The 22,193-nt window shown below is 42.6% G+C and overlaps 2 protein-coding genes across 4 annotated transcripts; one reads left to right on the top strand and one right to left on the bottom strand.

The window, feature by feature from the left end:
* Positions 1–225: 225 nt before the first annotated feature.
* On the bottom strand, positions 226–4,780 carry tmem241 (transmembrane protein 241). Of its 2 annotated transcripts, none has more exons than XM_080489040.1 (15): positions 4,507–4,780; positions 3,464–3,510; positions 3,254–3,331; positions 3,090–3,171; positions 2,934–3,011; positions 2,831–2,859; positions 2,700–2,751; positions 2,565–2,613; positions 1,779–1,824; positions 1,646–1,681; positions 1,522–1,556; positions 1,362–1,431; positions 634–727; positions 495–559; positions 226–415 (listed from the first exon to the last, which is right to left on the bottom strand). In XM_080489040.1, exons 1-15 carry the CDS (start codon positions 4,576–4,578, stop codon positions 352–354), a joined length of 897 nt encoding a protein of 298 aa, XP_080345166.1. In that variant the 5' UTR covers positions 4,579–4,780; the 3' UTR covers positions 226–351. The 2 variants fall into 2 exon arrangements, with proteins under 2 accessions (XP_080345166.1, XP_080345167.1); XM_080489041.1 differs by having other exon boundaries at positions 2,831–2,856.
* A 1,022-nt stretch (positions 4,781–5,802) lies between these two features.
* nsmaf (neutral sphingomyelinase (N-SMase) activation associated factor) lies at positions 5,803–21,968 on the top strand. Of its 2 annotated transcripts, none has more exons than XR_013936389.1 (31): positions 5,803–5,971; positions 7,926–8,003; positions 8,217–8,295; positions 9,348–9,409; positions 10,041–10,077; positions 10,186–10,236; positions 10,382–10,453; positions 10,543–10,590; positions 10,679–10,731; positions 10,815–10,944; positions 11,021–11,092; positions 11,177–11,285; positions 12,293–12,469; positions 12,560–12,639; positions 12,751–12,841; positions 13,146–13,209; positions 13,887–13,938; positions 14,114–14,234; positions 14,949–15,080; positions 15,158–15,200; positions 15,279–15,445; positions 16,001–16,112; positions 16,912–16,970; positions 17,770–17,837; positions 17,907–17,974; positions 18,056–18,179; positions 18,262–18,345; positions 19,429–19,579; positions 20,399–20,497; positions 20,976–21,085; positions 21,203–21,968. XR_013936389.1 is itself a non-coding variant. In XM_080489429.1 (31 exons), exons 1-31 carry the CDS (start codon positions 5,934–5,936, stop codon positions 21,295–21,297), a joined length of 2,730 nt encoding a protein of 909 aa, XP_080345555.1. In that variant the 5' UTR covers positions 5,803–5,933; the 3' UTR covers positions 21,298–21,968. The 2 variants fall into 2 exon arrangements, 1 of the variants encoding a protein (XP_080345555.1); XM_080489429.1 differs by having other exon boundaries at positions 20,395–20,497.
* Positions 21,969–22,193: the final 225 nt, after the last annotated feature.

Here is a 22,193-nt window from a genome sequence, read left to right as displayed (position 1 = left end):
ATAAAGCCAATTTTTAATGAAACCTGCTGCAAAATTCTGGAAAATTGTTTAAAAAAACAACTCTTTTCTTTGAAATGTTTACAATTTGCTTGGTGGTTTGGCCGGATCGAAGCCCCTCGTGAGCCGGTTTTGAACCATGGACTTCATGGTCGACACCCCCGCTCTGGAGTCTACTCCAATGATGACCGTCTAAATATTTCATTAGTGTACAATGAAAACACGACATGCGAAAAGAAGGTTATTTAATCGTAACAATAATAACAGCATCAGTGTGGAAAAATAATCTATAAGAAGAATCTCATTTAGTTTGGATGGAGTGTGAGATGTAAACTCATTAAGGCGAAGGCGAAGTCACAGGTGGGAGTCTCTCTCTGAATACACCAGCAGGGCCTCGCCGACGTGGCTGAAGATCACACTGATGGAAAAACGGCAGCAGATCCCAGAATAAACCAAGCGCCTCTTTGCGGCGGCGGGTCAGTGACGAGGCTTCTTACCAAGCGAGAGACGCAGCGTTGACGTCCATGTTGAAGATGAACGGGGAGAGGCACGCGGCTGTGACCTGAGGAAGGAGTCGTTTATCTCTCGGCTTTGCTCCGGTCGTCACTAATAAAGCAGGCAGGACGTCACACTGACCTTGGAGAGGAAAATCCACACCCTGAAGTGCTCCAGGGACAGTCTGCTTTTTAATTTCACCGTGGCGAGCAGCAAGAAAAACCCCAGCAGAGCGCTGCAAGAGAAGACACAACGTCATGTGAGGGCTTATAGGAATCTGCTGTGTCTGTGTGAGCTGGACTGGCTCCGCCCACACACGCCCATCTTGGGAAGAGGAGGAAGTGCTTCCTGTCATGGTGCCATGTGCCGGAGCAGAGCTGCCTAATTGTGGGAGGAGTCAAAGGGAGGGCCTACCTTGACTTGGATTGGCTAAACCCACGATGACACTATATAGGGTTTGAGTTCTGATTGGCTGGTTGGAGCAACACACTTTAAAAACTGAAACAAGCCAGGGAGAGAGAGGACAGACTTTCTTCACTTCTGGGGCGTCGTTCCAGGTATTGGGACGATTTTTACGGTTGGAAAACCATTAGAAGGTGAATTTTGCATAATATGACCCCTTTAAAAATTTAATTTCCAACACCAGAAAAAGATAATTGACCCCTAGAAACCAAGTCTTACATGAAATGAATCTTTCTAAAAGACTTAAGATTATACAGCCACACTAGTGCAGGAGTGACAGCCAGGTGCAGTGGTGAGCACTGCCACCTCACAGCATAATAAATCCTGGTTCGAGCCTGCTGGCTTCAGGCCTTTCCGGGTGAGGGTTGAATATTTACTAGTAGTTGGTGTTTTTGTTTTTCCTTCACCTGGCACAGCAGCCGCAGTGAAATGTGTAGGAGCGAAGGGACGGGAACTCCAGGGCGCCGGTGAGGTCACCTGTCAATCCACAAAGACGCACCACATTGAGGTTCACCTACGGACCGCGGAGGCAAAGAGGTTGACCGTTTGTCAAGAGACTGATCCGACCTGTCGGGTGGGCGGCGGCGGCCAGCAGCAGCACGCTGAGAGTTAAGATGGACAGAAAAGCTGCGGTCAGTTTGGTCTCCTGGTTAGAAACGTCTGGCGTCATCGACAGGCGTCAAAATCTTACCTGAACAAGTAGTTGATGCACTGCTGCTCAAGATCGCTGCAACGAGACCAAAGAAAATAAGACCTCAGAAAAACTAAAAAAAAAAAAAAAGTCCTGCTAGTTTAGGAGAAAATGCAAAAAGGTCTGAACTTACCTCAGGTTAGTGGACTTGTAGTGAACTTGAAACACTCTGTATGCACCTGAAAGTCAGTCGTTGTTAATTAGTCTTCTGGCAATGAGACGTAATTCTGTGCATCAGGCGAAGACAAACTCTGATAGTGGTCAGTTTACATCACTTTGAGAGGGAATGCATGCAATAGAGATAATTATGTGGAGTAGATGGAGGTTGCCGGGTGGGGAAAAAAGTCGTAATTCAACATATATTAGCTGTCAGAGATTTAAGTTTCCCTTAACTGCAGCCGTTTATTTAAATGTTTGTGTGTTTTCCCTCCATTTTAATGACTCTCAGACACACCCTGCATCTGTGCCAGAGCGGGAACATCTTTACAGACGACTAATGTTATTCTGAGTGAGACATTTTGAGATTTGAGGAGACTGGAAAACACTACGAGACGCAACGCTTCAAATGATCTGAACTTCTAACACACCACTTTGTTTTTAGGGCGTCTTCAGGTGCAGTTTAACAGAATCAATATCCAGAATGAACCACTGTGTTGCCCCTTTTATAATCTCTGAGATGTTTCCTTCCCGTTTTTGGGAACTGTGTCAATTTGCTGTGAGCAAAAAAACCCCCAAAACCCAGAAAGAAAACACAGAAGCAAGGCTTTGGTGTCCCTCAAGGCTCACAACTCGGGCCACAGTTCTTCCGGATAATGAATTTTTGTCGGCGGGGTTTGTTGATATCACAGATCAGATCCTTCTAAAGAAAACCTGCAGGACTGGACTGAACACAGCCCGATGTGTTTAGGTTGAGACTCACCGACGCAGAGCAGGTGGCCGACGGCCCACAGGTAGCCACTGCGATCCGGCTGCAAAGCAACAAGTTCTTACTCCATCTGAACGGCCGACGGCGGAAAAAATTAAATAATCTGAAACTTTGCTGGTTGGTTCTCACCTGAGGGTCGTAAAAGGGAAGGTTGACGGCCGAGAGCAGCATGACGCCGATGCTGGAGAGGAAAGCACATTGTGAGATGCGAGACGCGTCCATCAAACAGGCGAATACCGCAAGACGACACTCTCACACACCTGATGAGCTTCAGCCACGGCGTCTTCTGCTGCGAGAGAGAAATCAGTGGGTGAAAGTGGAGCAGTCTGAATCCTCTTTGCTCCCCGCAGTGGCTGTACTCACCTCTCTTTGCACAACCCTGAGGATGACGCAGCTCACGACATGAGAGGAGTTCTGAAGAGTGAAGAAGAAGGGGATGTCCTGCACAGAGAGGAGAAGGCGACTCGTGGAGATCTAGACAAAGCGCGTGAACGACGGTGAGCAACCACGTGGCCTTACGATGTGCGACAGGGCCCTGGAGCCGGCGTAGATATTCCCCACGAACAGGACGGAGCCGGGGAGCCAGGAGACGGCTGCAGATCTGGAACAAAAAAGCACGTCTGCAATAAACTGGCGGGACTCTTCGGCGCCGACCCTGCAAGCGAATGTTCCCGGAAGAGTACCTGCTGATGCGGCTCATCTCCACCCACCCCAGCTTCCCGGACAGGAGGAGCAGCGCGGCGCCGATTAACGTCTGCCATCTGGAAACACACGATTAGATCGCCGGCGTTTAAAAAATCAAGAGGAGAAGAACTTTTTTTAATTTTATTTTGAAAAGCGCAACATTTGGCTGCTTCTACGAGCTGCTGGACTATTTGCATTCAGGTACTCACCCTTGAAATAAGGTGGGGTAGGTGAAATTTAACACCGACAGGACAAACTGCAAGAGAAGAAGAGACGCAGCCGACAGGTCAGCGATCCGTCAGACGTAATTCCGCATGACTTCTCAACTTACATGAGAGAAGCCGTTTCTTCACAAAATCTGGGTGTCAGTAGCAGAGGACAATCTTACGATAAAGAAGCTTACAAATAAGTTGAGCACACGAGAATCCTTTTTTTTTTTCTTTACCAGAAACTGGGGCAAATAAACGATAAACAAAAGAGACTCTGTTATGACCTGAAATGTCAAGAGGACTGAACCGCCCCACATTTTCAAACTCTGCTGAATGAATGTCTTTTATTTTAGTTTCAGTTTTGTTCTGTTTATATATATATATATATATATAGTCTCATGATTTTGAGCCTCATGTACAGACAAAATGAAATAAAAAAAAGTGGGAGAAAGAAACTGTTTCCTTAACTATTAACTCATTTAAACCTTTTCCACCGTGAAATACACATTTTGCAATGTTTCTTTTACGAAGAAAAACTGTAAAATGTGGCAGGCTAAAGTGTATTTGGTTATATCTTTGGAGCTTTGTAGGTCTTGAGACTGAAATTTTTGCCCATCCTTCGTTGCAAAGTAGGAAAAACTCGGTCAGATTGAATGGGGATTGCCTGTAAACAGCAATTGTTAGTTGTCTTTCAATGTGATGAAGGTCTGGACTTTGACTTGTCCACTCTTAACACATTTCAGCCAATCTAGTAAGTACCTATAAAGATCATTATCCTGGTGGGACGCAACAATAACTAGATTATTGATGATAAATGGGACTGATTGGACAAACTGCAGCTGCATGGATCGTTTCTTTCCTGCAGGAATGTCTCGTCTCCGTGTCCTTTAGTACCACTGCATCACTCAGCAGGGTTACATTGTGATTTCCTGCCTCGTTTCAGGCTTTAATCCTCCGTACGACCATCAGTGATGCCTGTCTGGAGGATCGGAGCCGAACTTTTAACTCGGGTCATGTTTAGTCTCCTCGCGCTTCTTCCCCACCTTGTTGGTGAAACACGACACGACGAAGACGCAGCTGAAGACGAGCCCGGCGACGTGTCTCCCCCACTGCATGTTGGCCCGCAGACAGTCCGCCGAGGGGACATGGCTTCCCGGGGGGACTCGAGCAGCGCCGCGGGAGGCGGTTGGAGTCAGAGGAGAAGAGACATGGTTCAGGAGGAGAGAGAGAGAGAGACACTTCCTCCTCTGTCTCTGTCCTCCGCTTCCCTCCTCCGGGTCGCCAGGTGACACGTCAAGACGTCGCAGGACAAAGATCGTCTCCGCATGAGGAGCGCTCACATGTTCTCCAGCATTTCTTTTTGACAATTTGGACATTTTAGCAGTCATAATTATACTGACTGTTTTTTTTAAAGCAGATTTGCATGTTTATGTCTTTATTTTTCTTTTTACCAAAATTTATTTTTTTTCCCCTCCTTCCTTGTTGTTTTAGATATTTTCCCCATTTTAGTTGTTGTGCCTTGTTTAAAGCCCCTTTTAGCCAAAAGATAATTTTGAAATTGTCTCTGATGTGTCAATAATTAATAAAAAGATAAAATAAAAAAATTCATGGAGTCAATACAGAAGCTGAAAATGTATGGATTGGTCATTTGATTAAATTCTATTGCAATCTTTTTACAGTGACAATCAAATAAACATCCTCAACGTGAAATTGAGGCTGTGACAAATCTCCCTGTATTGTTTCACTTGATGAAATGAGGAGTTTATCTTCCTTTTCATGATTGAATTAAGGTGGAAACTTTCCACAGTGATGACAGTCTGCAAGAGTCCAATCAGATTGAAGGGGGCGGGGCAATGCGGAAGCATAAAACTAGTGCTGTGGTGCCCTGAAAATGATAGGAAACTCGATTCCTTTTACTGACTCCAGTTTTTTATGAGTAGTGCTTGAACATTCCCACACTGATGGGAAAGAGTCATTTGAGTCAGTTGTGCTTGAACCTTTCCACATCGACGGGAAAGAGTCATTCGAGTTATTTGAGTCAGTTGCGCAAATGCATTACTTCACTTACTCAAAAGTCTGAGTCGTTTGAGTCATTTGCACATGCTCACCATTTCTACCCACTCCAGGTGGTCGCTCATCAATTGCCTCGATCCTGACCATAAAGTTAATAATGTGACGTATTAATAGAAATGCCGTTGGAGTCGCAGCAGCACAGCAGTGGCATTTTGTGTTTTCTGCTCTTTACAGTTCGTCGGCTGTTGCAGGAATGACTCAGGGAATGACTCAATGATATACGTGATTTTGAACGATTCGTGCATGACTCGCACGCCACCAGTGAAAATCCGGTGAGAGTGAGACGTCCTCACGCTCATGTTGTTTGTGGGGTGTCGGTCACGTGGTGAGCGGCAGGTTTCCGTGTTTTGCTCCGGAGTCCGCCGCTCAACTGTCCCGAGGAGGATGCTCCGCAGCCATGGCGTTTCTCAAGACGCAGGAACGGACTAAAGAAAGGTTTGAAGCCGCTTTAATCCCCGTTTGGCGTGTCACTCTGCCCCCCCCCCCACCACCCCCACTCCGCCGCCGGCCTGGAGGTCCTGACAGCGGGCTTCTGTTGTTGACCTCCGTGGCCGCGGGGGAGCGCCTCGAACCCGGCCAGTCTGCTAATGAGAGGCTCGGTGTCAGCTGGGAGAGTCGGTCTTAACATTAGTGTTCAAATCCCCACCAACACGGAGGGTAACGTGTCAAAGCGGAGGAACTCCTTGACAGGACATCGAGGAGTTAATTAGTTTATCCTCTCGGTGTTCTCGTGCTGCAGCCACAGAGAGAAAATGGACAAAAAAAACTAAACGTCCTTAATGACTCATGAGTGTAACTCACTGAAACCACCAGAGAGGAGTCCTCCAAGCTTTCAGGCTCGCCTCCATATCTGCCTGCAAAGAACTAATCAACTTTGAGGAACCGGGAACGATAAGTCGCATTTTCTCCTGGCCCCACCAGGGGGCGCCACGGAGGCTGACTCCAGGGATCAGGGGGAGGCCTTTTCCCCTTGCAGGGGATTATGGCTTATATCTTTATACGTTTGCAAAGGAACCAGACTGCATGCATGTCGGCAAGTTAACGCAACACAACATAAATGTATTGATTATTTGATTGCATGTTGACAGCATCCATCCGTCCTGCCACGTCAATAATAAACAACAACGAGCTGCGTCATTTAACACAACAAAAGTGTTTTATTTTTTAATTGTTTGTTGCTTCATTATCACCATTTTTGGTTGTTTCACGTCAAAAGAGGAGCGAGGAAAAGAAACTATTGCACAGAAGACTAGATAAACAAATATAAACCATATTAATGAAAAAAGAGGCAAAGTATTTTTGATTAAAATCGGCATTAATTTTCAGGATTCAGGTTTTTTTTAATTTTTTGTCTTGATATGCTGCTCTGTATTTTATTTTAACGCTGATGCTTCTCAAATTAGGATTTGCAAAGTCCATCAATCGTTGATTGCATCAACAGATCTGCCCAAGTCCCACAAGGTTTGACTTCTGCGTTCACGCTTTGGCAGTTTTCCAGGAGATCTCTCTGAACCGCTGAAGATGAGGGAGTCGACTCGGCAAGATTATTATTTAAAAACACGAGTCACTATTTTACCATCATTTCTTCTGAAGAAGCGGTTGTTGTGTGATGGCGTAACGGGTCGAAAGGCTGAATGAATGATCTGTTGATGATGAGAAAACAAAAATCGACTGGTAAACAAGGATGAGCAGGAGAAGGAAGTGGAACGGAGGAAACACAAAGGCTCATGGGAAATGTAGTCTTAGATATTTAAAGACAAAACTAAATAGATATAAAACCTCGTTCACTTTTATGAGAGTCTACTCTGCTTTGACCTACTAGTAGAAACATTGTCTGGATCATTTTTGACAATTCGTGTCTTAATCTACATTTTCTTGAGTATATTTTTAGAATTCATGCGCTGCAGCTGCAGAATGTGACACAATGAGAAGGGATTTTCCCACGCCTGCATAGAAATAAGAGAAATACGACGGTAAACAGCCGGGGGGGTCAAAGGTCAAATGATCCAGGAGAGGCGGCTCACTAGATTATCTTTTTTTTTACCAGATTGAATTAAATTCAATCAACATTTTTTGCTGCCATTTGAAATCTAGGAGTTCTTGTACTTTTTACTTGGATTTTTCGATTCAATGCATTTCTTGTTTTAACGCTGCAGTCTGACTTTGTTGCCTCACATTCTGCAAGCGCAACTTACCAGACTTTTATTTATTTATTAAATAAATAAATAAACCATCTGCCGGTTTTCCTTATTGAAACTGGGTTCGCCCTCGTCCTTAAAGCTGCTCAACCGACTTCTGGTGTTTCAGTCACTGCGAGTTGAGTTGATCGAGGTGTTTACAGATATTTACCATCAGCTTTTCGTTTATTCAGAGTTCATTTTTTTCCCAGGTTTTCTCTCCTGCTGCTGGACTTGGAGGAGTACTATTTTGAGCAGCACACTGCGTACGACCTGACCGACAAGGAGAGGTGAGACGGCCGAGGGAAATGCTATTATTCATTAAACACCTTGAGAGAAAAACAAGCTGCAGTGAGTTTGTGTAGCACGAGAGCAGCTGTGTGGTCCAGGATTTAGTAAACACACCTTTTGTGTTTTTATTGTAATTGATTCTCGTAGACGTTTGACTGTTAAACCTCGTTAATGTCACCGTTTCATTAAAGTTTTATTTTTTCCTCTTCTAGAAAAAGGCGAGGTTCCTTCAAGGTTTGTTCCAGATCCATCATATTCGATCCAGAAGATCTTTCCGAGCCAATTTTAAAGGTTTGTCCCTTCATCATTTTGACTTCCTGTTTCTGCTTTTTCCTCCCTAAAATTCCTGAAGTCGTAATTTGAAATGGTTTTCTTCAAGTTCAGCCAGGTTAATTCCTGTTTTCTTCATTAATTTTTTCTAATATTTCTATAATTTGTAACTCAATCCTTATTGTAGCTGATCAGTCTTATTGCTGAGTATATAGATACGGACACATAACCAACACATGACCACCAAGATATTAAAATGCTTTAAAGAAAAAGAGAAAAAAAAGACGATTGTCATTATAGTTAAAATACCTTTTTACATCCACCAAGGATGTAATAAAATCCTCACTGTATATTTATCTGTTTGTATGTCTGTTAGCAAGATTATGTCGAAATAGATATTAGGCCGTGTAAGATTCCATAAAACTTTGGATCTGATCTAGATTCTGGATTGAAAGGATTTTAAGAATTGCGTCAAAACAACATGAACCATTTTGCGGATGTCAGAACTCTGATCGCTCTCGTTTAACTTGTACTTTTGTTCTTCTCATTACATAACCTGCACATTTTCACCTTTACAAGTACTTTTACTAAACTACCTGTACTTCTACTTAAGTAAAAGTACACTAAAAGTACTTATAACTCTGCCCGCTTGTCAGTTTTTGGTTGAATGCTAAATTGTCAGAATATTTCTCACATAATAAGATGCTCTTGGCATTTCTTTTTTAGGTAAAAATAAAAAAAGCCTGATTCTTGTAATGCAAGTTAGATGAGTTTTTTAATTTTGCCCTGATTTCAATCCAAAAGATCGAACCAATCAAACCACGTGTGTAAAAGTCTCCCGGTGAAAAGAAGGAAACGTCATATTTCGATCTTAACAAGTTCAAACGTTTAACGACGAAATGGGAAAATTAAGCTGGTTAATATTGAATCATTAAATTACAAAAATAACACCAAATGAGAGGCTTATAAGAGAGAAAACAAAGTGTTTGATGTGGCCGCAGTGTCAAATGTTGTGAAATGACTTTTCCTGATCCACATGCATGTAGCTGATGATTTCTCCTCCTCCTGTGCAGATTCCTCTGCGGGACTGCAAGAAGATCGAGTTTGTGGAGAAAGAGACGAACCCCTTCCACGAGTGAGCTGCTTCACACCTTCAATTATACTTTGAGAATTTGAGAAATTTTTTTTTCCTTGCCCTATAGCCGCACGTGGCTCTTAAGCTGTCAGAACATTCTTTGTAAGTCCGTTTTGATCCTATTGTTGTTGATTAATCAAAATCTTCAGAACGACTCTTATCTCTGGGCTGAAAAATAAAGCTGAAATGGTAAAACTGTTGAAAGAAAGAAGGGAATACACTCAAATCTAAAGAGAAAATCTGCGGAAATGGCTAAAAATGGAAGAAGAAAAAAACACTGAAATGGCTTAAGCCAGGAGGAAATGAAAACAAGTTTAAAAAAAAAAAAAAAAAATCACTAAAACGAGTGCATTAAAATTGCTCCTTAAGCAAAACGTGTAATAAAATGTTCTTAAATTTTATGAATGCAACATAAAAAAGTTTTCAAATGTATAACGACTGATCTTCCAACTTTATGAGCTTTTCTTGTCATTTTAAAGGATTTTAAGACTTCTAAGCTTTATTAAGCCGTCTTTTGCAGAACGATGCGGTTCTATTGGAACCAGCTTCTCTGTTAATTTACAATCAAACCGTTTGCTGCATTTTGTTCCCACACTGAACCTCATGCTTGTTTCTTCTTTAATCCCCACAGGCCCCGGCCGTCGCTTCTATCCATCTCCTGTGGACAGGTGAGTCCTTCCTCCTAACTTTTTAAGGCGGCGTGTTGATCGCTTCTAGTTTTCAGCTACGTTGTTGCTGCAGCGATTCGCCTGTGACGGTTCTGTGTCCGACTCCAGGTCATCTCCATCAAGGAGAGCAGCGTCATCGCGCCGTACAGGAATGAGCGGGTGAGTCGGCTGGACGCCACCGCCGTCGTATTTTTTATTAATAATGTTCATGTGGTTCGGATGTCGTATCGAAATAAACCTGCAAACTGATATTTTGTCTTTTATTACTGTTGCTTTTTGTCGAATACTCTGCTCTGTTTGGCAGGGAACTAAAACTCTGACCTTCCAGCTGGAAGTCTGGAGTAAAACCGAAGACGTGGTTCAGACATTACTGCAGGTTTGTGTCTCGTTCAGACGGACGCTCGCGCAGAAATCCAATAGTCACAATAACACAGTAAGTGTTGCCGTCTGTTTTCACTCTTGCAGCTCCACAGAGCGTCTTGTCTGGAAAGACTCGGGGACCAGACCGCAATGGTGAGTTTAGCGTCACTTGAAAGTTTTACTCCAAAGCCCGTTTCACGCTTCAATCTCTCTTTGTGTTTGTCGTCTTGTGGATTCCTAGATCGCCGCCAACCTGCAGTCCCGACTTGCGCGGACGTCGTTCGACAAAAACTGGTAGGCATAATGCACAAGTCTTCATTTGTGGATTTGAATCCAGAAACGGTCGCCGCAGTGAGCGGGCATTTCCCGTGTGTTAGTTTCCAGAGCGTCGCCGAGAAGCCTCACATGGAGTGTGCGGTGGAAATGGTGATGCCTCTGGTGTCCAATCCAGGCCACGTGTGCATAACTGATGAGAACCTCTACTTCCAGCCTCTTAACGGATACCCGGTAAGCTGCGGGCCGCCGGAGTGCCACATTCCTGTACCCTTTTAAAGTGCTTTTAAATCAGTCTGATTCGTTTCAGGAAAACGTGATTCGAATCCGATTGCACAGAATTCGGAGGATCTATAAAAGGCGTCACAGTCTCAGGCCCCTGGTGAGCGACGTGCCGACGGAGTAGCTGCACCCGATCGTCCCTCCTCACACCGACGGATGTTTTCCACGCGTGTTTGTGTTTCAGGGTCTGGAGGTTTTCTGCACGGAGAACGATTTCTGCTCGGACATCTATCTGAGGTTCTACAACACGGCCGACAGAGACGAGGTCTACTATTACATCGCCACGTTCCTGGGTGAGGAAGAAAACGCGACATGAGACGCACTGAAGGATCCTGGGAAGTGTTTGACCTTCAGCCGGGCGACACGGCTGTTTTACTGAGTCCTTCCTCTTTTCACAAACCTAGAAATTAAGGCTTTAAAATCAAGTTTTCCACTGTGAGCAAAGAAAAACGTGCGACAGACTGATTAGGAGCCGACAGGGTGTAGTAGTGATGGAGGCGTTTCCTTTCATTCAGCAAATTCTCACTATTTTCACACTCAAATGGAGCTTTTATGTTTTCTTCCCACTTTGCTTTAACACACACAAAATGTCTGAACTGTTTTTTTAAAAATCATTTTCGTTGTTTATCACGCATCAAAGAGTAAGGTTTAACAATACAGTGTTTGTGTTTTTTACAGTGAATTAATGCACTTTAATATTATTATTATTAGTAAATCTTCATTATATCATTTAAACTATTTTATACTGTTTAATGTGTAAAATCTGAGGATGCGATGTGTGCTGCAGACCTCTGGGTCACATCACCCTTGTAAAAATAGAGTTCGATCCCAACAGTGTTGTGTTTTTTTTTCCTGGTTAAATAAAAATATTAGTAATGATAAAAGACCTGAACTGTAAAGCGTGTATTTGAAGGTTTTTCAGTTTAGAAACCCATTCTGTCTTCCTGAACCTTCATTTAATTCCGGCTTCTTCATGATTTGCAAAAACCGACAGGAAAAACCACCTGCAGGTGGTCATGTTTGATTTAGTATAAATTCAATGCGCCTTACTTCTACTATAATCTATAGCATTTACATAGATTGGAGCATAAAACGGTTCAGTTTTTTAATCTTAACTTTAATCGTAACTTTTCTATAGAGTTTGAGTCTATTAGAATACCTTTTGTCATTGTAAAGTTGATAAGATTCTTGTATTCTGAGAACAACCCCATAGAAGCCTAAAAACTCACCTGTCAAGTCTGTTTTTTTGAGATTTTAAAGAAGCTGACATGTTGTTTTTGTTTTGTTTTTAAATGCTCAGAGAACCATGTGACGGAGCACACGGCGGAGAGCTACATGCTGCAGTGGCAGCGCGGTCACCTCAGTAACTTCCAGTATCTCCTGCACCTCAACAACCTGGCCGACCGCAGCTGCAACGACCTGTCGCAGTACCCCGTCTTCCCCTGGGTGCTGGCGGACTACACCAGCTCGCAGCTGGGTGGGTGGGAACGCCTCCGCCTCACAGTGACGTGGTTTAAAAGGAAATGGGGGGTTTTAACTCCTCAAACTTCCACACTTTGTTTCCCAGACATGACGAACTCTGCTACGTTCAGAGACCTGAGCAGACCGGTGGGGGCGCTGAACCAGGAGCGGCTGGACCGACTGCTGGTGAGCTCCCGTCCAACAGGGAGGGTTTTAGTTAAAAAAAAAAAAAAAAAAAATTCATTTCCCTCTTTTGAGATGCTCCTCAGTCACACCGGTCTGTCCTCTGGTCAACAGGCTCGTTACAGAGGCATGCCGGAGCCTCGCTTCATGTACGGCAGCCACTACTCCTCCCCAGGATACGTCCTGTTTTACCTGGTCAGAATCGGTACGTCAAACATCAGGTTTATTTTTTTTAATTCGTTTTTCTTAAATTTGGGAAATCATAGTGGGACGATCCTCCCGCAAATTTCTGAAGTTTTCATGACTGTAGATTTTCAAATGGGTTGTGCTCATTCTCTTAATCATACATCGATCTAATCGAACACACCAAGCAGACCTTTATAAACTGTTTCTGTTAAGAATTTCCACTCTGAAGAAGTTTATTTTTCTTTAATGGAGATGTTTTGAAGATGTCCGATGTGTCGATGCTTTCAGTATTTACATAATCGTAACTCCCGTCTCCTCCTCAGCTCCGGAGCACATGCTGTGTCTCCAGAACGGCCGTTACGACCACGCAGACCGCATGTTCACCAGGTAGCTTTAGTAGAGGCTCTCGCTTTATAATTACATCGCTTAAAGGGGTCATATTATTCAGCTTCTCAACACTTTCACATGGTTTCGTTGGTCCAAAAACCTTGTATTCAAAGTTTATTGCCCCAAATCCAGCTTTTCCTTTATTTTCATCAATTTGAATGTTGGATCATAGGCGCTACATTCAGAATCTGCTGTGTCTGTGAGAGCTGGACTGGCTCCGCCCACACATGCCCATCCTGGGAAGAGGAGGAAGTACTTCCTCTCGTGGTGCCATGTGCCAGAGCAGAGCTGTATAATTGTGGGAAGGTCAAAGGGAGGGCCTAGCTTGACTGGGAATGGCTAAACCCCCGATGACACTATATAGGGTTTGAGTTCTGATTGGCTGGTTGGAGCAACACACTTTAAAAAGTGAAACAAGCCAGGGAGAGAGAGGACAGACCTTCTTCACTTCTGGGGCGTCATTCCAGGTATGGGGACGATTTCTTCTGCTGGAAAACCATTAGAAGGTGAATTTTGCATAATATGACCCCTTTAAATTGATTAAATCGACTTGAGACGTGCCATCGTTACTGCCACTATAATAACGCAGTCAATTCTACACTTTTGTGGCACAAACGTTCGCTGAGGTCATGTTTTTAAAGACTAAAGTAGAATTCACTGAGTTGTGATTCTTACAGCGTAGGCGAAACATGGAAAAACTGCTTAGAAGGAGCAACTGATTTCAAAGAGGTGAGCTTTTCTTTTTTTCACATTTTCAACTATGCAAACACGTTTGTGAATCTAAATCAGAGGGTTTCAGAGACGACATGCACTGCCTCGCTGTGGTTTCTCTTTAAGAATGTGTTTCTCGTCTTGTCTGCCTTTTTTTTTTTTTTTTTTTTTTTTTTCCCCTTGCTGTGTGCAGCTGATTCCAGAGTTTTATGGCGAGGACTCCAGCTTCCTGGAGAACAGACTGAATCTTGATCTGGGCAGAAAGCAGAACGGGAAGCTTGTTGGTGACGTTATTTTCCCGTCGTGGGCGGAAGGTAAAACCAGCCCGTAAAATCACAGACGTCCCGCTTCCTCCCAAGGTTGTCAAATATGAGTCAATCAAACATTTAGGCTGTGCTGGAAATAAAAAGTATAATATACATAAACCACTGAATGCTATTATTATTATTATTTAATTTTTTTTAAGTATTAAAAGGCACACAAAGGTTTTGTTTTAGAAAAATGGTCAAACTTTTATATGTATAAGTATTGATCCATTTGCAATACTCAAAATGTTTAAAATATTTAAGAATACATTGTGCGCATGCTTGTGTATGTTGTTCAAATTTCATGATGGAGAATTTCTTTAAACACTTTAAGTTTTGAAAAAGTGTTAAAGGATATTCAGGAATGCAACCTGCACATTTCATCAACCAATGACTGAATACCTGCATTCCATAAAATCATTTTGGCTTTTTTAAATGTAATAAAGCCTAAAAATATAACCCAGCAATAGTGTAATATGATATTTGATCACATTTTGGCAGTAATGTAGTAATTTTTCAAAATGCAATAACTATTTAAATATTTAGCAGGTTCTGTGCAGTTTTCTTGTAAATAAAGATTGCCATGATATTCATTAGTTGAGTGTACAACTCTCATATTGCTTGTTCCACACATGCTCAAACACAGAACGTGCGTTCAGTGTTAATTTGTTTTTTTTAATATTTTATAACTGAACTCGATCCTATCCTCTGTCCCGAGCCCAGATGCCAGTGATTTCCTTCAGAAGCACAAGAAGGCGCTGGAGAGTCAGTATGTGTCGGAGCACCTTCACGAGTGGATCGATCTGGTCTTTGGCTTCAAGCAGAAAGGCAGCGAGGCTGTCGCGGCTCACAACGGTAAAACTGCCACCGTCGTGTCTACAACCTCTGAGCTCACCGACTCCTGGACTAACCTCCATCTCCTCCCCTCTCAGTGTTTCACCCGCTCACGTACGAAGGCGGCATCGACTGCGACAGGTATTTCCTAGAAGGAATTCAGAGGTTTTGTCTCTTGTGTGACGGCTTGCTGATGTTCTGCCTCGTGTCTCTGCGAAGCATCGAGGACACGGATCAGAGGATCGCCATGCTCACACAGATCCTGGAGTTCGGCCAGACGCCCACGCAGCTGTTCACCAGCCCTCACCCTCAGAGGATCACGCCCAGGTTTCACAACATCACCCGAACCCCCAGCCTCACCTCTCCAGTCAGCGAACTCTCTCCAGGTAACCAGCTGCATAATGGCGCCCCCTGTTGGTAGTCCGCCGCAAGATTTCAGAAAATTACACATTTTGTCTTATTTTAGGCAAACCAATTGTTTTCAAAAAGACTCTTATCTCTTGGCCAGAACGGGTTTTGAAAAAAGGCACAACTGCTAAAATGGGAAAACGAGCTCAAAATGCAAGAACGGCGACTAGAATTTTTTAAAACAAGAAAGGCTTAAAACTGGAAAACAAAACATGCAATGTGACTTAAAAAGGAGCCAAAATTGTTAAAATGTCAAAATTATCTCAAATGCTGAAAGAAGCACCTTTTCTCAGTTCTGGTATTTTTTTTAATTTTTTTATAAAATTTTTTACCATTTCGTCACATTATTGAAAGGTTAATGGCTTTATGACATTTGAAATGGCAAAAATTATTGCGTTATTAGCATTTAATAACTTATTGGTTGCTTCAATTTCATTTTGAGCGAAACTTGTGGAATTAAATATAAACATTTTAATAAAAAAAAAATGTATTTATTATTTTGCACAAAATGTGTGTGTGTGTGTGTGTTGCAGCCTCTCAGAATGAGGACTTTTCCTTCGAAGACCTGACCGAGGAGAGCAGGAAGTTATCGTGGACTAACATGGGAAGCCTGAAGCTCGTTTCAAGCCACAAAATCCACAAAGAGTAAGTCGTTCACTTTGCTGCAGGAATATTTCTAGACGCTAAACTGAAATAAAGGATCTGGGTCCAATATGAGGAAGTGAAAACACAGTGAGGCTCCTGCAGCAGATTTTAACACTCGTGGGCAGCAATGCTGCACGATGTCAGCCGATCATGTGACGATCTTATTAAGGTTAAATACAAACACTGAAGTAGATGTCATTTTAGATGTCTTCTTAATAATTCTTTCTCTTGCCTCAAATTTACACCAGCTATGAACTGCTGGACAGAACCATAGTTTATTTTGCAGTTTATTAATTTCTATATGCATATGGTCCAATATTATATATATATATATATATATATATATATAATATAACACTTTAGTGTGACGACCTTTAACAAGAAGCTGATGTATTACTACATAAGCTTTTTTTAAAGTCAGTCATTGAAATACAAGGAAATTGTAGATTTCAACCCCAATGAGGTGTTAAAGGTTCAAGATCAGTTCATTTTTATCTCGGGATGAAGTTGTGTCATCAGCTGTCCTTCATGTACTATAGAAGAAATGTTTGAAAGACTAAAGGCGAATACTGAATGGTACCGATTCCTCACTGGATACATATAAAACATGAAACGTGACGGTACGAGTTACACTGGAGGTTATTTAGTGCAATTGCCAAACTGTTCAGTCCCTCACATGTCATTCTTTTGTAGTTTTGTCATCGTCTGCTTGCTGTAATACCTCTAATACATTCACCTGTTGATTATGACATATTTACGTGCGTGTTGTGTTTTAACTGAGGCTTTGTGCTCGCTGCAGAGCGGTGACCGGCATCGCCGTAACTCGAGACGGAGCAGCCATTTTCTCCACCTCACAAGGTCTGAATCTCACAAACGACTGTAGAAACACAGAAAGGATCTTTTTTTTTTTTTTTTACTTTGCAGATCAGAAGGTAAAAAAACAAACAACTTGCAGTAACATTATAGGGAGGATACGTCAAGCCTTTTTAAGTTTTATGGTCTTGTGACTTTTTAAAGTCGGTATAAATCCTTGAAAGTGTTGGAAAGTGAATAAACACAAATTGAAGCCTTCATAGTTTGAAAAATGTCTTTAAAAAACACATTTCTCTGGATTTCATTGACATTACTGGTACATGTTGTACTACAGAATGCATTGGACAGGGTCATTGATCATGTACAATAAACATAATCAAGAATGTTAGTTTTAATGACAATATTTAAGAATAAATACATCATTGGAGGAATAAGAGATTCTCTGCCACGGCCAACTGGAATAAAAGTATGAAAAAATGTTTGTTAGAAAACAACAAGAAGGAGTTCAGTGGTTACTATGTGTATTTTATTAAAAGGGTGGTACATTTTCCAAGAGTGTAAAATACTTTTAAGTCCTGGCCAGAATATTGTATACTTTATTCAAAAAAACTCAATTGAGTAGAGAAAAGCCAGAAAAAAAAGAATCCTCTATAAGTGGCATGTTTATTTTTCTACATTCACTAGTCCCTCTTAGAATTTCCTCACCAGAACATTTAAATCCTAAAGTTTCTTCTTGAAGTATTTATGGATCTTGTGTCATCAAATTGTCTCCGTTTGAGCAGAAACCTCAAGAAGCAAAATACTTTCACAAGTATTGAAAACCTAAACACCCTCTTGATTCCAGACTCGACACTTAAAATGTTCTCCAAAGAGCTGACGGACTTCCAGAGGAGCATGTCCTTCTCTAACATGGTGAGCTCTCCTCTCCTCCCCTCGTTCTTCCTCCTCTCCGAACACTTCAAACTCAAGAGTGTTTTTCAGGCGCTGTCGTCCTGCCTGATGCTGGCCGACGGTAAAACTGTGGCGTGTTCCTCCTGGGACAACAACGTGTACGTACACAAAACTCAGCTGCACGTCTGATGAAGGTTTTAGATGAGTCCTTGCTGACCCTCGCACTCCTCCCGTCTTAGTTACTTCTATTCGATCCCGTTCGGCCGTCGCCAGGACACGCTGATGGGTCACGACGACGCCGTGAGTGAAATGTGCTGGTTTGATGACCGGCTCTACACGGCGTCCTGGGACTCCACCGTCAAGGTACAAATCAGCACAGCTCTGAGTTTTGTGGGTTTGAGTGCGAGGTAAAGATACTGACATGTTGCGTCTCCTGTTGCTGCAGGTGTGGCTCTGTGCGTCCAGCCACTTGGCCTCTCACAAGAGATGCCAGTTTGAGTTGCTGGCTGAGCTGGAGCACGACGCCGGGGTGAGGCTACAGACTCTCTATAGTGGCTCCTTTCACTTTTTATTTGTTTGACAGACAAGGCAATTAAAAAAAAAAAAATCTTTCACTGGGACTTATCTTGGAGTTTAAGGTAGAATAAGTATGATGGTTAAGTTAAACGTTTGGCTGGGGGCCGATCCCAGCTGACTCTGAGTGAATGAGTCACAACTTCATCTCAGGGCAAATACAGAGAGAAACACACACACAATCACACAATTTACCGTAATGTCCAGACTATAAGCCGCATCTTTTTCCACACGCTTTGAACCCTGCGGCTTAAACAATGATGCAGCAAATTTATGGATTTCTATTGGTTAATGAGCTTCATGCCGCTAAATACATGGGTGATGCATTCAGGTGCATCACGTGACTTCGACCTTTCTTTTTTTCTTTTTTAAGTTAGTGGGTGTGGCTTATATTCAGGCGCTCAATATTCCGGAAAATTACGGTACTTCAGTTGTCTGTTTCTGGACTGAGGGAGGAAGTAACTGGAGGAGTAACTGGAGGAAACCTAGGAATGCTCAGGGGAAAAGCCCCAGAGTCCAAGAAAGACAATTCTTGAATTTGTGATGAAAACACTGAAATGAAATGAAAACATTTGTGTGTTATATTTATTTCAAAGAGTGCCACTTATTTTATTTTTTCAATTTTTTCTTTCTATTTCTTGAAATTTTTTTATTGTAATGGCTAAAAACAATAATAATGATTTCCTATTGCAGTTCTTTGATTTGATAAGTGTGGTTTGTGTTTTTATAGCGAAGGTATAAGGAAAGTCCTTCACTCGAGTCTGTACAGAAGTTTTCACTTCAGAAAAACATGACGTGAGGTGAATGTTGGTGTTTGTCTGACGCCCTGTGAAGGATGAGCAACCAGTGATTGTTCACTGCCTCTGCACATGATCACCTGGGATCTCTATATAGTTTAATTAGAAAAACTGTAAAAGACCAGAGTGAGTTGTTTGTAGTTTAGGTCACAGATCCACAGAGAAGCTCTGGAAGCCTTTATAGAAGAATCATAAAAACACTCTTGTCTTGTGGTTTCTTCCTTCCTCACGCTCACGTCCAGGTGAACACGGTGGCTCTGAACCCAGTGGGGACTCTGCTGGCGTCGGGCTGTAAGGATGGCACCGTGGCCCTCTGGGACACCATCAGCTACACCACTCTGCAGCAGGTCCACTGCCATGCCGGGAACATCCACCACACGGCTTTCAGTCCCGGTGGGTGTGAAAAATCACATATGTCTGCTTTTAGATTTATTGTTGTTACAGCATTTGTTTTGATGCTTTAATCATTGGAATTTTGATTTGATTTTCAATTCAAGCCATTTATTATTTCACAATCATTCACAGTATAATGTTTTTAGTACTTGTTCTACACCAAAATGACAATTTTGATAATAAGAGTAGAATAGTGAAAAATTCAAAGCACACAAGATGTATACGTGTGTGTGTGTATGTAGAAAATAAATAAATTAAATCAAACTTGAATTATTGCAAAACGTAGATATACAGGCAGTTTCGTTAACTGTCAAATAAAAGACACATTGAGCAACTTAAAAAATAAGAAATATCTAAGCTAATACCAAAAACGCATAATTAAAGGATATAAAGTGTCAGTAAAAAAAAAAAAAAGTAGAACGAGTAGAAGTCCTTGTCATTAACTTCCTTCCTGAAATTTAGTAACGTCTTGACCTGCTCTTAGATGTTAATGCTGGATTTATGCCTGTGCAAAAACTTTAGTTAAATGTACTTGAGCATCATGTTTGATTCAGATTTTATCGTCGTGTTTATTACAAAGAGCTCTTGATTGTGTTTAACTTGCTGCTTTGAAGTGGCTGGAAGCTGCTTCGTTTATTCGTTAACTAACCTTCAACACGAGGAGGAATGTCCTTGTGTCCAAACCCCGGTTTACTGCAGCAGCACGTCACACCTCGTACGTACAAGATTATCCTCCACAGGAACGTAACCGCGCGTCGGCAGGAACCGAGAGTCTCCGAGCCAGAAAGCAATGACTGGGATGTTTCTGTCCCCAGATAGCCGACACGTCCTCAGTGTGGGTGCAGACTGCTGCATGAAGGTCACCGACGTCCAGACGGGAATGGTCATCTCCTCGGTGAGAGCCGGGGAGGAGCAGAGGTAGGAGACTCGCCTCGGAGTACTCTGATTACTGCACGCCTCCGCCCTGCACTGTCTTTGTGAAGAGAACAGGCAGGTCAGGTGTTTTACTCCGAGGTGTATTTATTGAAGACGATACGAGCTCTGAGACATAGAAGTCTGGACGTTTGCTGCCGCAGCAAACCTGAGAAACGGTTTTCTCATTTCCTACTTATACAAATAATAACATGTAGAGTTTGGGAGTAAAATCTTTGGTTACACAGTGTTTATGAAAAAAAGTCTTTAACGTGTCAATAAAACCGTTGTTGGCTGTGTTCCCTTTACATACAAGACATTCATTAAAAATCTACTTCTGACTCTGGTTCTGCCGGTTTCTTCCTGTTAAAAGGAGGAATTTCCTCCTCTGCTTGCTGATTTGTTGGGTTTTTCTCCGTAAAAGTGACTTTGTTGTATCGTCGATACAGAAATATATTGAGTTGAAGTGTGTATGTGTGTGCAGGTGTTTCTGCTGGGACGGGAACTCTGTGCTGTGCGGGGGCCGGTCTGGAGACCTCCTCCTGTGGGACCTGCTCAGCAACACGGTGACCAAGAGGATCTCCGCTCACTCAGGTGCAGCTCCGACGTCACCTCAGTCACTCGGAAGCTTAGAGAGAGACGACGACCGAAACCTGTGAGTTGAAGTTGCTGTTCAAGTCGTGGCTGGTAAATGGTCTCGTCCTCACGCAGGCGCCGTCACGACCATGTGGATGAACGACCTGTGCACCACGGTGATCACCGGCGGGGAGGACCGACAGATCATCTTTTGGAAGCTGCAGAGTTAAAGACGTGTAAGACGGGTCCATCCTGCCGTGTGGTAAATTAAAAGACTTTCAGTGTGACAAACTGCACCACACAGACAGAGGAACTGAGTAACAAAGCAGAAGATCTTCTCTAAACGTTCAGCCCACATCGGCCCCTCAAGCTTAATGTGTGCCGTCATGTTGAGGCTATAAAACAGTACGTTCGCCTTATTCTCTCGTCTCTTCTGTTTTTAGCCTGTCGAGCTTCTTGCACTTCATGTATCAGGTTTCTCTGCAGGATAAAGCGGGCACAGCTTTTTTTTCTTTCTTTTTTTTTTAAACCAGCATTCATGTTTTTCAAGCCATTAGTGCTTTTTATTGCTTGAAGTGGCCTTTGCACTGTCTATCGAAGCTTCATGCTGCTCAGGTGTTATTACAGATGTATCTTTACCTCGCAAACATGTCCCATCCAGGTTTTTCTGTCCTTATTGATTTCATCTTGCGCTATCCAGTGTGAGCAATGTTTCCCTATGGCAGCGATGGAAAAGCTCAGTTTGATCCCATCAGCAGGAACCCGTGTGCAACGCTTAAACCAGAAACTGTATTAACCCGGTGAAGGACCTGCAATCTGCATCGAATGACGGCATAAAAACCTATAAATGCAAAAAACTTCAAATGCAAAGCTTTCATTAAATTTCTTTTTACAAAACCTAAAATGGTTTGAAGTGCATCTTCTTACAAATTCACTCTGTGTGGATTTAATGTGACATAACTGACCACTGATCCTGGCTTTGTTCACTCCAGTGACTGAAGCCGTTTGATTCCCAACAAATTTGTGTTACGAATAGATGGATCATAAGGCGGAAAGTGTTTCTTTCTTTCTATTCTAGTCGGTGGTGTTAGCTGAGGATCTCGGTCTGATAAGTTTAAACCTCTCG

Source organism: Lipophrys pholis (genome assembly GCF_963383615.2).
Source record: "Lipophrys pholis genome assembly, chromosome: 20".
Lineage (NCBI taxonomy): Eukaryota > Metazoa > Chordata > Actinopteri > Blenniiformes > Blenniidae > Lipophrys > Lipophrys pholis.
The sequence above is the reverse complement of the archived record's forward strand: the minus strand, read 5'-3'. Positions and strand labels throughout refer to the sequence as shown.